Genomic DNA, 14103 nt, shown 5'->3' with positions numbered 1-14103 from the left:
ATCGCACCTCAGCTGATTTGTAAACAGGTTCTATCACCTAACTTGGACCTGACAGCTCTAAAACTGGAGAACATTTGAAACTGTGTTTCTGAAAGGGTATTTTCTAAGAGTGTTTTTAAAGCCCTCAGCTCAAACTATGACAATAAAGGCATGTTCTCCATCCTAAATCCGTAATGTCTTTTTGTCTTCTAAAAAGACCTTTCTTTGTCACCACTGGCTGGTTTACACAGGGCTGAGGGCAAACAGGAAACCTGGGAGCAGTGCTCTGGAACTGAACACCTACTGTGCAGCACTGCTGCTTAACCTGACTCTTTCAGGTTCTCTAAGCTTTCTCTGCCTAATGAAATTTCTTACTCACTTGCCCAACAGATTTTTTGGGTCGCACCGAAGTTCCAGTAGCAAAAATCCGAACAGAACAAGAGAGCAAAGGCCCCACGACTAAACACTTACTGCTGCACGAAGTTCCAACTGGAGAGGTCTGGGTGCGCTTTGACCTGCAGCTCTTTGATCAGAAAACACTCTTCTAAGAACACCTTTCTTTTAATTTATGAAGGACAACTGAAGCTGACAGACTGAATATCTTTTGGTAAAAGATTCCTTGGCCCACGCTGGTTATTAAGCAAGAGTTCCTGCTGCCTCCGTGTCTCCTCTTAGTTCCTGCTTGTGCTTAGTTCCTTGCAGTGTTCCCAGTTGTTGTTGATCTATGCAAACACAAATGTTACTGTATATACAGTACTATAGCTCAGTGCCTTTTTATTATGTTGGAATATCTTGGGTTTGGATGCCAATGTTTCCATTTTCAGGGCCATAAAAAGTATTAAGTAGAAATGTGGCACCAAGCTGTTTGTATATTTTACCACTTAGTCTGACAGACAGACTGAGGAATGGTTTAAGCTCAGCACTGGAATCATTCCATTAGAAATCCTAAAAGTGATATCCACTGGAATCTTCCTGTCTCAGGATGATAGTTTTAAAGGTAAAATGCTGAAGAAGCCTCAGCACTGGAGAAGTCTCCGATATATTGTATATTCTTTAAGAATCAAGTGTAGTTCTTTACTTGACTTAGTTCTGCACTGGAATCAGTAACTGCTACTTGATTTTAATTTCTGCTTCAGTTTGATTCATCATTCTCTGCTGAGACAATGTGGTTGTGAAGAATAACTAGAAAAAATATTTTAAATACTGTGACCCACAATAATGTGGCAAAACACTCTTCAGCTTTTGGGTTTTTTCCTAAATATAAGTTATTTGTGTACATTTCCTTGGTCTTGCAGACCTCCATGTGAATCTTGAAGCTTTGACATTGCCAACATGTATATAGAGAGTAAAATATAAGTTTATTAATGTAATTTGTCTACAGATGTTTATTGATTTTTAAAAATATATTTTATTGTACAGGGGAATGTGAAATAATGAGAAAAACTTATAGGATTTGTTCAAGAAAAGTTTATTACAAGTTTAAAAGGTTTGCTTGGGGGGAAACTGTCACCCCCAACACAAACCTGTAAAAAGAGCTGGTTGAAAGCAAAAGCTTTCTCTTGGCACCAAATCAGGGATGGTTTAAAAAAAAAAAAAAAGTTTGTTTATAAAATGTTTGATACATTGTAACCATTTTACTGCCTCCTTAAACTGTTGCAGAACTTTGTTGCAGAAGCACAGCGTGCAGTTCTGGGCAGCCCTTTCCACGGGTGCAGCAATTCCTCCTGAAGTCTGGCAGTTTCCCCTGCAGTCACCATCTGTGCACCCTCCTGTTACTGAGTCAACCTCTGTTACTTTTAACAGTTTTCTGTGGTTCAGTATTTCTAATCCTAAATAAAAGTCAATCTTGGCAACTCTTGAGAGCTTGTGTCTGTACAAGTGAGAGTTTGGACAACTGAGGAAATTCTGTTTCCAGGCTTTGAGACCAGAGCTGCTGTGCAGCCACACCAGGGGGGAGATGGGACCACACTGGAACAGGAGAGAGGCTGGTTTGTGGGGCACTGGCTCAGCTGCTGCTCAGCACAGACTCTCTGAAAAGCACTTCCCCTCTCCCCTCCCCTCCTCATTTCCTGCTTCCTCAGAACACCATATATGTATGTTAAAAGCTTGATTTACTGCTTGCATACTGTGTTCAGGAGAGAACACCAGCACTATCTTTGTTGAGCTGAGCCTAAGTTAAATCTCCTAAAACAGCAGGTTTTGGCTTTTAGAGCATGAACTGGAGCTGGCAAGAATAGGAGCAGCATTCCAAACATTTCTTTGGCTGCTGGGTAACACCACTCCAGAACCACGATCAAGACAGTACGTTTATTGCAGTTTGACAGAAGACCTGGCCTGTTATGATAGCTTTGGCAGCAGATGTAACCTATTTTACACCTTCTGCTGGCTGTGCTTGGTGCTCTGGTCAGCCAGGGGACAGGTGACATCATTGGCTCTTGCTGTCATTGTGGTGATTGATGACTTCCATCCTTTAAACAGAAGGAAAAACTGTTGCCATGCTTCTGTAAAGATCAGCTGAGCTGTCAGAGTAGTTCCTTCTACAGAGCACACACACAGCTTGCCTGGGAACTCTCCAACCCTCCTTAGACAGGACACACTCCCTGTGCTGCCACAGTGGATTTGAAATGAGGAAAACAAACCTCCCCCCTGCCATTGCCTACTGTGCCTCTAAATCTGGGCTTAGTATGGATCCAAACCACATTCCTGCTGAAAACCATGTTCAAATACTCTTGGGCTTAAATGCAGTAGGAGCTGGGACCCACATTTGTTCAGTTAATAAAACTAGAATGTGTTTCTCTACAGCAGCACGTCAGTAACGTGCTCTGCCTCCCAACTATGCCTGCTGGGCAAAGGGGAACTCCAAACCTCACACCTTCCAGCAGTCTGTGCACGTCTTCTGGGAGAATGGATCATATTCTGATGGGTCAAAATGGTCCAAAAACACGTAGCCCTGTGGGAGAAGCAGGTAGTGGGTCAGGTCTCAGAAGCCTTAGGTGATACAATGGTGAGAGCAGCCAGCCTGGGTGGGACACAGCCTGTGATGGACATGGTCGAGAAAAGGAGTCCCAAGTTTTCACACACTGCACCTCAGAAATAAGGTGGTTGAAGTGCACCAGGAAAATTCCTCTATCCATTTTAATTTATCATAGGCATAAATACATAATACATGATTTCATGGAGCATCCAGAAATAATTTCAGGCTAAGATGCTGATCTTAACTAGGGCAGTCAAGACAGTGGAGATTTCGTTCAAGGGAAAATGTTTTGACAGAGAAGGAAACAGGTATTATAAAAAAAAAAAAAAAAAAAAGACAAAAATAAAGGAGTGGGTGAGCTCTCAGCAGGCCACAGCCTGGGCAGGTCACTGGTCTGGGTTCATGATCCAGCTTTTCCATCTAGACATAGGAGTGAAGACCTGAGCACACCTCATAGTGCAGGTCACAGCTCCCTCTCATCAAAAACTCTGCCTGCAGCAGTCAACATGTTCTGCAGTTCAAGTTCCCTATAACAAGCACATAAAATACTCCTCCCTAATATTCATTCTTGCAAAACCTTGGAAATAAAGTTTTTTTCATCTTTCTTGTGTGGGTGATTTTCCAGGGACCCCAGGAAGGAAGGGATTCAGCCCATGGCCTCCTAGATCTCAGCCCTACACAGTTCTTCATGGCAATCTGTGGATATGATTTCAAGACTTGGAAAAAACCATACTTGAACCTGAACAGCTCAGGAGCTCTGCAAGACAAGTCCAAACAAACAAAACAAAAGTGGGATCTACAGTAGATTTAAGAGGTCACTGTGCTGAAGCAGCTCAGAGCCAGGCCCCGAGGGCCTGCTCTGTTCCCAGACACTCGGGAAGCACCGTGGGGCTTCTCTGCTGCTGAGTGTGAACGCTGCCTCCACAGGGACCTCTGCTCCTCAGGATCTGGCAATTCCCCACACAACAACTGCAGCCACACTCACCATCTCATATGTCTGTCCCTGGAAAGCTTCAAGCCCTAACAGAACTCAATTTGCAGAGTTTTAGTGCCACCCCTTGGTTTATTATCACATATCACCCCTCTACAGGGTGTGCTGAGAGCTCAGGGGATCATGGAGTGCTTTGCTGCACTCCCAGGTCTGATCCCTTCATGCAGTCGATGCATTACCCCTCACACAGCCCTTGGAATACAGCAGAGTAACAGCTCTTCAAAATGAGTCAGGGGGGTCTCTTCCTCTGCAGCACGTGATGCCCACAATAGCCTGGACTACCAGAAGCTGAGTTGTGGCTAACATAGCAGCAACCCAGGCAGGGGAAACCCCTCTCCTTGCAGGCTGCACTGTCACACTGCCATCTTCACCCTGTGACCAACCATCTCGTTAGGCATCTGCAGTCCATGGCCACAGGACTCGAGGGGAGGAGGAGTGGGAATGGCAGAGAAAAGGAGGCAGATTTGAGGCAAAAAAACCCATGTGTGAGCAGGTCATTGGAAGAACAGGGAGTCAGGGAAGAGAGGTAAAGGAGGAGGGGTCAGATGGTGCGAAAAAGGCAGATGAGTGAGCTGACGAAGATGGAGGAACTTGGAAAAACAGTGAGGGGAGGAAGAGAAGGGGGAAAAGACAGCTTTGAAAAGCAAAGGGCAGTGAAGAACTTGGAGGAATCATCAGAAGCAACAAGAAGATGGAGATACAGCAGCAGGGAGTGTGACAGAAGAAAGAGGGGCTTCCCTTCCAGGAGGACACATCCCAGCACATCAGCCACTGCTTTTGGAGGACACCCAGAAATTCCTGACCTGACACAGAAGCTTGCAAGTGGACTGATGCAGACCCAGATAAGTACAGCACACCCAACATATCCTAAATCCTAGGACACCAGCAGTAGGACTGTTCAGGTCTTTGGTGTTCCATGCAGTTTAAATGCATGGGTCTGTCACATCAGGCCTTTGAAAAGAAATCATTTGCTCTCGTTAAAACAACACAGCTCCCATGACATTCTCATTTTTGGCTGAGAAGGTTGTTTACAGTCTCACGAGTCCACTGTGCAGTGGTTTCCACTGACAACAAATGCCTGCTCTCGATAAAATATTATCATTTTTTGTGGCAGGTAGATTATGTAACTGCACTTACTGCTCTATATTTCCATTCCTGAGATGCGGAAAGTTGAGTTGTGGGATTTGAGACTCAACAGGGGTGTGAAATTCAGAGCAAAATGAAGAAAACCAACAAGTATTTCCTACAGTGACTGCAATTTTTCCGAGAACTGAAACACATGGAACTACAAAACATTAGGTCTATTACCTGCATATAGACTTTAAGAAAATTGTTTGTATCTCCCTGTTCCCACATTTTTTTCTTTTATGATCAGTAGCATCCAAGGCCACAAAATCATTTCACTTGAGCTCTGCCAACATACTGCAGTAGTGATGTAGCTGAACTCCTGAGATATGAGAGTGCAGTCCACCCCCTGCTCAGTCAGTCCTTGATTTCAGCTGACAGAGCTCAGTTTGTCCCACTAAATGGTCCAGCTCACAGAGGGAAATACAGCTCAGTATGGTGTCTCATCATCTTCAGACCCAAGCAATGCTATTGTTTGTATCTGATGGTGAATTTAAACAGCTCTAACATCATATGTCACCATTACAGAAGTCCTTGGGAAAGAAAGGGAAGTTACAGGTAAGGTGTATCTGAACTCCAGGCTACTCAACGGACAGCAAATAGCAGCTAAACCCCTGATCTTGTCCAAAGCCCTTCCTATCCAACCCTCTCCATGACAGAAATGTACTTCTCGTTGATACCTTCTTTTTACAGTAGTTTAAATATTGAGATAATTGTTCTTGTTTCCTTTTCTGCATTTCTTCAATTGACTGGCTGCCCATTTTGTCCTCAATTTTCTGCAGCACTGGCTCTAAAACATCCTTAAGCCATTCCTTGTACACGATCTCCTTCTTCCTCAGATTTAGGAAATCATTGTGCCTCAGGTATCTGTCCACCTCCTAAGTAAGAAATGGAAAATAAAAACCATACAAATTATTGGCCAAGCACATTAAAGGTTTCACAGGTGAAGGCTGGCCGATCTGACTGGTCTCTACTCCAAGGGCCCTGTTTTCCAGCCCTTCTTTGTGCTTCTCCCTCTCTCCACTTCCAACCACTTATTTCCAACCTCTTACTTGCAAGAGCTCTGGCATTCAAACCCTTAACTTTTGAAACTGTGGTGCAAGACTGGCAGAAAATTACTCGCATTTTCCCATCAGGTAATTGAGCTGAAATCACTGCAGAACAGGGGGCTGATAAGCAGCAGACTGTGCAAGACAGGCAGCAGGAGAAGGACCTTCTCCCTGCAGCACTGGCAATCTGCTAGATCAGATCAAATCAGACCAGATCAGCCCTGCTGCCCTTTGCTCACAGCCCCACTGACCAACTAACCACACCCACAGAGCAAATCTTAGGTGCAAACAGGCAGGTAAGGCACCTATGGTTCACATTTAGGGTTACTACTTCAGTCACATGCAGAGGAGACTGAAGAGGCCACAAACTCATACTTCTAAATCAGTTTTTCAATGGATACAGACAATTAACATCTTCTCACAAATCACTGACTGGAAACTAGAACACACTGACATGCAGGAAAGCACACAACAAATCAGAAAAGAGGTACCACTTCTTACCCTCACAAAACCATTTTCTCTGTCCAAAATGCACTGAACAGAAGCAAGGATGTCTCGGCTTTGGTCAGGTGTTACCTAACAGAACATAAAAAACCCACATGAAGCAAAAGCAGGACTCAGAGTAGGAGTTAGATTTACTTTTGAATTCAAAATAATTAATGGTGTTGTGATTAAAGGCACATTATACCATAACCCAGCTGGCAAATCCTTGCAAGACTTGCTTGGAACAGTGGGGATAAGTAGCAACAGAAGAGTGTTGGCAGAACTGGAATGGGAACAGGAATGTACATGTTAAGACCATACATGTCCTTGGCTGCTCCTCACCACGACCACACACCACTTGCTCACCTGTGCCAAACATGGCTCATTAACTCAACTCCTGCACTGCAGCCAAGGAGCACAAGCAGTACAGACCAAATCCATCCATCACCTGGGGATGGAGTCCCTACAGGGAAGATGAGGGGGGTACCTCCCCTGTGATCAGGCTGCACCAACTCTGTGGGATAACCAGAGAGATCTTGTCTTCAAGAGTCCATCAGCAGTTTCTACAAGCAACAAGTCATCCGGGTTTTGGCTGGGAAAGACTTAATTTTCTTTCTAGTAGCTGGTACAGCGCTGTGTTTTGAATTTAGGATGAGAGTAATGTTGATAACACACTGATGTTCCAATTGTTGCTAAGTAGAGTTTACACTAGAGCCAAGGTTTTCTCAGCTTCTCACCCCACTCCCTACCAGTGAGCAGGCTGGGGAGGGGGTCACAAGGAGCTGGGAAGGGACACGGCTGGCACAGCTGACCCCAACTGATAAAGGATTATCCCAAACCTCAAGTGACCTGGTTTTATTCAGGCCTAAGCCAGAGGCAGGGCTGAAACATTCACATTTCACCTGTCTGACCTGCTGCCTCCTCCCATGTTTTCCAGTGATAAAGTCATCCCTGCTGTGACTTTCTTCTGTTGTTTAAAACCTGAGCTACAGCCACAGCATTTTTGCACGAGCCACCATGCCAATGGCAGCACAGACTCAGGGAATGCATTTGATGCACAGAATGGAAAATTAACCTGCTACTCCCTGTGCTTAACATTGATTCTTAATTCCAGTAAACAGTGTAGTTTTCAGTCATGTCTGTCTTGACCTTGCTGACCAGCTCCACACTCCAACAGGTTTATTATCCTGAGATGAGCAGGACATCATACCTCAGACCAACAAGGAGAAGACAAGAAGTATTAAAAAACACCAAAAACAAATGAGAAGAGAAAATCTAAATTGCTGGCACATTTTAAGCTCCTTTCATCCTACTATTTGAAACAATTGGTATGTTGTATTACACCTGACAAATCCACTTCACATAATCACAGATCCTTTCTAAGACCAGCACCGTAACAGCAGCAGGGACACACAGCCATCGCTCCAGCTGAGAACCACCAGCAGAAAGTATTCATCTGGTGAGTAGGTGGAAAGTTTTCCTTCAGGATGATCCCCATCTGAAGACTCCTTAAGAACCAAAGGAATTAGGTCCCCTTTGATTGAAGGAATTCAGTCTCTTCTCCCTGGAAAAGAGCAGGCTCAGGGGGAGCCTCATCACAGTTCTTACAGGGCAGATACAAAGAGGATTGAGATTCTCTCTGCACCAGAAGCCACGGGCAGGAGACAAGGGGTAAGAGGTTCAAGTTGCGTTGGCTGAAGTTTCATCTCAATATAAGAAAGGAACCTTTTCCAGTGAGATCAATCACTCACTGAAACAACCTCCCCAGGAATGTGGTGGAGCCCCCATCACTGAAAGTTTTCAAGATGTGATTGGACAGGGTGCTAGACAACCTCATCTGGTGTCTCCTTCCCATAAAAAGTTGAACCAGATGATCTTTCAAGGTCCCTTCCAGCTGGGGCTGTTCCATGAGCCTGTGACTAGTCACAACCTTGTTTCAGGTTTTATGGGAAACTTTTCCACATACCAAGCTGCAAGTAACTCAGTAAAACTGGCTCAAAAGGATGCAAGAGCTTGATAAAACCCTTTGAGTTGGTTACTTTTTGCAGAGTTTTTTGTTCTTCTCCATGACAAACACATCTCAGATTTTTCAGAACATTGCAAATAAAGATTTTTCATTCCTCCCCTCATAACTTCCATTTCATTCCTCCACTCATATCTTTGCACAACAGAAGCCCTTCTGTGTTAGCCAATCCTTGGCAATAATTTTCTTCTGCAGTCAAAAGTTTTTGCTGTGCCACTCTTTGCTGGTGCTGAGGAGAACCTGTGGATAAAAAGGTAAAGGAAGGGCAAGGTCTGCATAAAAAGCCAACCTGCTTTACAAAGATCAGGCCCTCACCCAGGTTCCACAATCTGGGATGGAGCAGTAGGAAGTAACACACACTGCAATACCCATTTCTGAGTGTGCCCAGGACAGACTGAGACACAAAGCTCCTGCTGGCTCTCAGATGAATTCAGGCACATGCCAGGGACGGCAGTCTGGGAGCACAGACAGACAGACCAGAATTCCCTAATCCCACTGTCCAGAATTCAGTGGGATTAGGTGGCCAGTTCCAAAACAGAAGCCCAGTTACACACCAATACTCTGGGATCCCAGTTACAGATACTGTTTCCTGTGGTTGTTCACAGTAGAACCTATAGCTGAAGGAGTGTTGGGAGTCACTCACCTGCCAGGGCCGTGGCTGATCAGGTTCTCTCGCAGGTCTCAGATGTGTCATGTTTTTTAGCCAGGGAGTCTCTGAGCTGTTCCCACTGTGCATGGTTGGAATAATCTGGAAGAAACATGAAAACAGCCAAAAACATGCAAAACTATTGCATAAACAGCAAAACCTTTATTTTCTTACAATTGCTACCAATCGATGAAGCAAATCTCTAAAGGAATTCTAACTGCTGATGCCAGCAGCATCCTCCTGTCACAGCAAGTAAAACAGAGATGAAGTATCAGGTTTACAGTCAGGTACTGCCTCTGGTGGGACACTGTCTGTCCTCATCTCCACAAACAACAGACAGTACATTTTGTTTCAAAGAACAGTGGTTCACAAATGATTCCAGAATGCCTGTCAGCTTTGAAAACATGTCAGAGTTATCAAATTCCACCTCTGGACTATTACTTACTTCCTTTATGCCTTTTTCAATCACATAAAAGTCACTTTCAAGTAACTGCTACATCCCACCCCAGGGATGGCTGCGTTTCAGGGGGCTTTAAAGTCAGTTCTACCAGACAAAGCTTATGCTGAAGCACCAACTCTGAGCTCTAGCCAGAAAATTCCATCTCCTCTCTTGTCTGTGCCTCAGTATATCTGTATCAATTTATAACAGAGACAGCAGAACCACAGAGGTAAAATGCCCTTTACAGGAACCTCCATTTAAACCTCTATTTATTTCAGATTCACTGGAGACACACTGCTTCCAGGAAACAATGGATTCACATTACTTAGGTAGAGAGTGGAACAAAAGAAAAGCTTATTTCTGCTGAGATACTCACCTCAAATCTTCAGCCACATCTTTCAGTTACAAAAATACATTCTGTTCTTCAATTATTTTTTGCAACATCTAGTTAAAAGAACCTGCAAAGACTCTCCAAATCAGGTATTCATAGAAGGTAACAATATTTTTTGTACCAGACAATATTTAAAAGTTTACTCTGTCCAACCCAGCACTTCAGTGACAATATCTGACTCCCAGCTGGCCTCTCTGGACTGCAGATTCGAATCTCTTACCATCAGTTCAAGGTGCAGTCTGTAATCTGTATCATGATTTGTTTCATTTCACATTCCCTGCTCTTATGCACTGGTAGATACATCTGCCTGGATATTCCTGCTTCCTCACAGAAATGCTTTCCTGTCTTTTCTGACTGAGTCAGAAACCAGAGGAAAGTGTATGTTGGAAGGGATCTCAAGAGCCCCAGTCCCATGCCAGCTTGAAGCAGAGCAAACCTCACATGCAGGATTGCTCAAGGCCTTGCCCAGCCAAGTTCTGAAAATTCCCTTCCTCAAATTTGAAAGCTCGTGTCCTTCCCTCCAACTGCTTCTATAATGGAAAAATCCTCATTTCTGCCATGTAATCCAGGTCAAACCAAATTAAGGGGGGAAAACAATGCACATGGTACCAGTGACTTTCCTTCCCTCCTGCATAACTCTGCAACATTTCTATTCTTTCATCAGGCACGAGGGAAAACTAAAAGATTTGCAGTGGGGTAGGTCACAACATCCCAATCCTCCACGGAATTTTTTCAGCCCCTGTAAGTCAGGCTCCAAAGCCAGAAATACACCCTGGCCTTGGCAGTGTGGCAGCCCAGCAGGCCCTTCCTCTACAGTGATTCCCTGTCTTCTCTGCACAGAGGAGACAAGAGACACAGAAGAAAAGAGGGGATTATAATTAGGACACAGGATTTGGAAAGCAGGGGTCCTGCCACTTTCCATGTGGAAATGAACATTTTTTTGTCTACATGTGCCCCACGGCCCCTGCAGAGCTGTGCCTTGGAGGATGGTGTTCCCTGGGAGAAGCCCCCTGCTCCAAAAACAATCTCCCTTTTATCCAGACAGCACAAGTCTACTGAGTTCCAAAAAAGCATATCCAACCTCCTGGTGTCTGAGGAGCAGGGGAAGAATTCTCACAGTTTATCCTTCATCCTGTAATAACCAATTAAGGCAAACTGTGCAGTCAATATCCTACACAGACAAATGACAGTACATGTACCCTGATTAGCACTGACCCAATTTCTGATACAAAATAACAGGCAGAGAGCATTGAGGCTGGGCTGAACTGAGGTGTTACAGATTTGATATCAGACAAGTTAACAAACCCCCCTATGAGAAAGACATCCCACTCACCTGCAGAGGTGCCATGGGTTCCTTGGTCATACTATCTTTGACAGATTTCTTTTCCTTCCAGTTAGTTTTGTTCTTCTGGGGTAGGGATGCTGTAAATCCCTGGACAAGTTTGAGACGCAGAAAACACATATTTCAATATTTTAAACTACAAATTACATAAAATACATATTTTAATATTTTAATTTCTGATCTTACAAAACAAGTAAAATTTAAAAAAAACCCAACCATTAGGCTCCTTTCTAACTTCGGGAACTAGTATTAAGACTCCATCCATCTCACAAAGAAAGGCTGAGCCTTTCTGTGAGCACAAAGCAAAGGAGGTGTTTGATCTCATCACAGAGAATTGGGACCCCCAGGGCAGACAAAAGAGAGCAAACATAGAGAACCTGCCTCTGTAGCAATCTGCCCTCAGGAACCCACAAGTGGTAAACACTCTAACTGCAGATTTTTCTCCCCCCAGTCTTTTGTAACTCAAGCTGCCACTGAATCTTAATCCTTTCTTTTACTGCTTTGTTTGGAGTCTTGCTAGAAGACACCAGCTCTCCATGACCGACAAAGGCAGGGCTCTCTGACTTGAGACAGCAGCTGGTTTTCAGGTCTTAAAACTAAAGGTTTAACCACAGTCTTGGATAGAAATACAGTAAAGTATTTCCAAAATCTGAGTGGATAAAAAAAAATTTGCAGTTAATGTAGCATTTGCAGCCTGCAAATGCCAAGTCCCATGAGCAGGTTGGCTGTTCTGTAATATTAGGGCATATGTTTCACTGTGCCACATGCCTGGAAGTGTTCAAGGCCAGGCTGGATGGGGCTTCGAGCAACCCGGTCTAGTGGAAGGTGTCCCTGCCCATGGCAGGGGGCTGAAGCTGAAGGAACTTCAAGGTCCCCTTCCAGCTCACACTGTTCTGATTCTGTGAGAGAACCAGTCTCTAGTGCGAGCAGGGCAGCTCTATGAACCCTGCAGCTTGTGAACGCTGAGCTAACAGATAACATGTGCAGGCCTGGCCCCTGCACCTCGGAGGCAGCGATGGTGACCGGGCCAGCGAGAGGAAAACGCCGAACCCCCCGCCCCGCACCCTGAGGCGAGTCCCGCACAGCCCAGGGCAGGCGAGGGCAGCCAAACCCGCCCCACCCCGCTCGGCACAGCCCCGCTGAGGGGAAAATGGCAGCGCCCTCCTACACTCACGATTGTTGTAGAGCCCCTCCACGTCCTTCCGCCGGGGAAAACAGCCTCTCTCCCAGCACCCAGAGCCCCTCGGGACGAGGAGGAGCCGCCCCCGGGGACAGGGACGGGGCAGCTGGGCCGCAGGGCACGGGCACGGCCGGGCCCCTCCGCGCGCGTCCCGCGCTGCCATGGCAACCCCAGCCCGCGCGCTGCTCCCGTCCGGGCTGCCCACCAATCAGAGAGCGAGAGCGCGGCCGGCGAGCCAATCAGAAGCGAGAACAGCCCGGCCGAGCCGAGCCCACAGGAGCCTGGCCGAGCTGAGGCGGGCCGAGCAGGCGAAGTCGGGCTCACTGGTTTATCCAGAGTTCACTAAATTGTATTACAAGATTTCACACATTACCGTGCAGGGCTGGCCGTGACATTAAATTTGAAACTGAAGTCAGCCAGAGATACCAACAGAGGAGGGAAATGTGTGGGTTTTTACCCCAGCGGCACTGCGCTGACACACTAACCAAGAGTCACATAAAAGGGCAGGTTCCTCAAAACCTGTATATTTTATTTTTTAAAAATTATTATTATGATTGATTTGTCAGAACCTCAGGAAAGACAAGTTCCTCGTGCCTGAGCAGCCTGTCAGTGCCCAGCCCCTGGCTGGGACACCCCAAGAATCACACCTTGTGTTCAAGAGCCTGGAGCGTTGTCCAAATGCTTCTTGGACTTTATCTGTTCTTGAACTGTATCGAGGGGTTGGTCAACCAGCCTTTTCAGGGACACCAGCAGAGTGTCAGAGCCAAATCCCTTATTACAACTTGGAAAGAGAGACTCCCTCCTGGATCCCCCCACTCTCTTAGTTGGTATTTTATCCGTTTTGTCAAGTATGTCACCCACTGCTGCTGTCTGCCAGCGCCCTTGAAGGACTCACACAGAACAGTTTAAGGAATAACACACTTCATTAACAAATACCCTGATCACACAAGATTGTGACAGAGTCAGGGGTTGATGCTGACACTGCACTGATTCCAAGAAAAAGTTTGAAGCAATACACAAACTCTAATCATCAAGGAAAGCTTGAAATAATAATTAGCACACTTAGAATAAAGTTCTTACCCAATAGGCCTACCTAGAGGGAAGAAGCCAGGTTCAGCCCATTGACCAATCCCAGATACTAGGATGGAGTCTTCCTTAATGTCGCTCCCTCTTAACTCACTGTGACATTATTTCTTTACACTTACACGGAGCTTGAGTGATTCCAATCACTCATACTTTTGTTCCTGATTGGTGAAAAATTCTGTCAGTTTGCTCTTAAAGATATAGTTAATAAAATAGCACATGCTCAGGGACAGGTGGTAACTTTGGGATGGTATCTGACAGTATTACAGTATTATATGAGATTATAATAAGCAAGGTTCATCCCAAGAGAACGATCTTGCCACAGTTTTTGGTTCAGCAACAAGACATCTTCTACTCTCTCACTTGGTTGACAGCTGCTCTAAGGTTTGTCAGCCACG

At 45.3% G+C, this 14103-nt stretch overlaps 2 protein-coding genes across 2 annotated transcripts in view; one reads left to right on the top strand and one right to left on the bottom strand.

The window, feature by feature from the left end:
• Positions 1-1837, top strand: part of ITSN2 (intersectin 2) — a 69045-nt gene extending 67208 nt beyond the window's left edge. The window contains exon 39 of the mRNA XM_050316962.1: positions 370-1837. Within this exon, the coding sequence (XP_050172919.1) occupies positions 370-527 (158 nt within the window). The 3' untranslated portion in view covers positions 528-1837. The remainder of the gene's footprint in view (positions 1-369) is intronic.
• Positions 1838-1908: 71 nt separating this feature from the next.
• Positions 1909-12746, bottom strand: FAM228B (family with sequence similarity 228 member B). The gene is made up of 7 exons (XM_050316961.1): positions 12617-12746; positions 11434-11532; positions 9268-9372; positions 6620-6694; positions 5750-5947; positions 2852-2929; positions 1909-2447 (listed from the first exon to the last, which is right to left on the bottom strand). The coding sequence occupies exons 2-7, from the start codon at positions 11461-11463 to the stop codon at positions 2421-2423; spliced, it is 513 nt and encodes a 170-aa protein (XP_050172918.1). The 5' UTR covers positions 11464-11532; positions 12617-12746; the 3' UTR covers positions 1909-2420.
• Positions 12747-14103: the final 1357 nt, after the last annotated feature.

Source organism: Myiozetetes cayanensis, unplaced genomic scaffold, assembly GCF_022539395.1.
Source record: "Myiozetetes cayanensis isolate MyiCay16 unplaced genomic scaffold, myiCay2020 scf2-11, whole genome shotgun sequence".
Taxonomy (NCBI): Eukaryota; Metazoa; Chordata; class Aves; order Passeriformes; family Tyrannidae; genus Myiozetetes; species Myiozetetes cayanensis.
The sequence above is the reverse complement of the archived record's forward strand: the minus strand, read 5'-3'. Positions and strand labels throughout refer to the sequence as shown.

What these genes read in the sequence shown, in the direction of transcription:
- FAM228B (XM_050316961.1), bottom strand. Translation starts at nt 11,463, where the DNA reads ATGACCAAGGAACCCATGGCACCTCTGCAG. An exon ending in AACCCATGGCACCTCTGCAG is followed by an intron (nt 9,373 to 11,433) that starts GTGAGTGGGATG and finishes TGTTTCTTCCAG; the next exon opens with ATTATTCCAACCATGCACAG. An exon ending in ATCAGCCACGGCCCTGGCAG is followed by an intron (nt 6,695 to 9,267) that starts GTGAGTGACTCC and finishes ATGTTCTGTTAG; the next exon opens with GTAACACCTGACCAAAGCCG.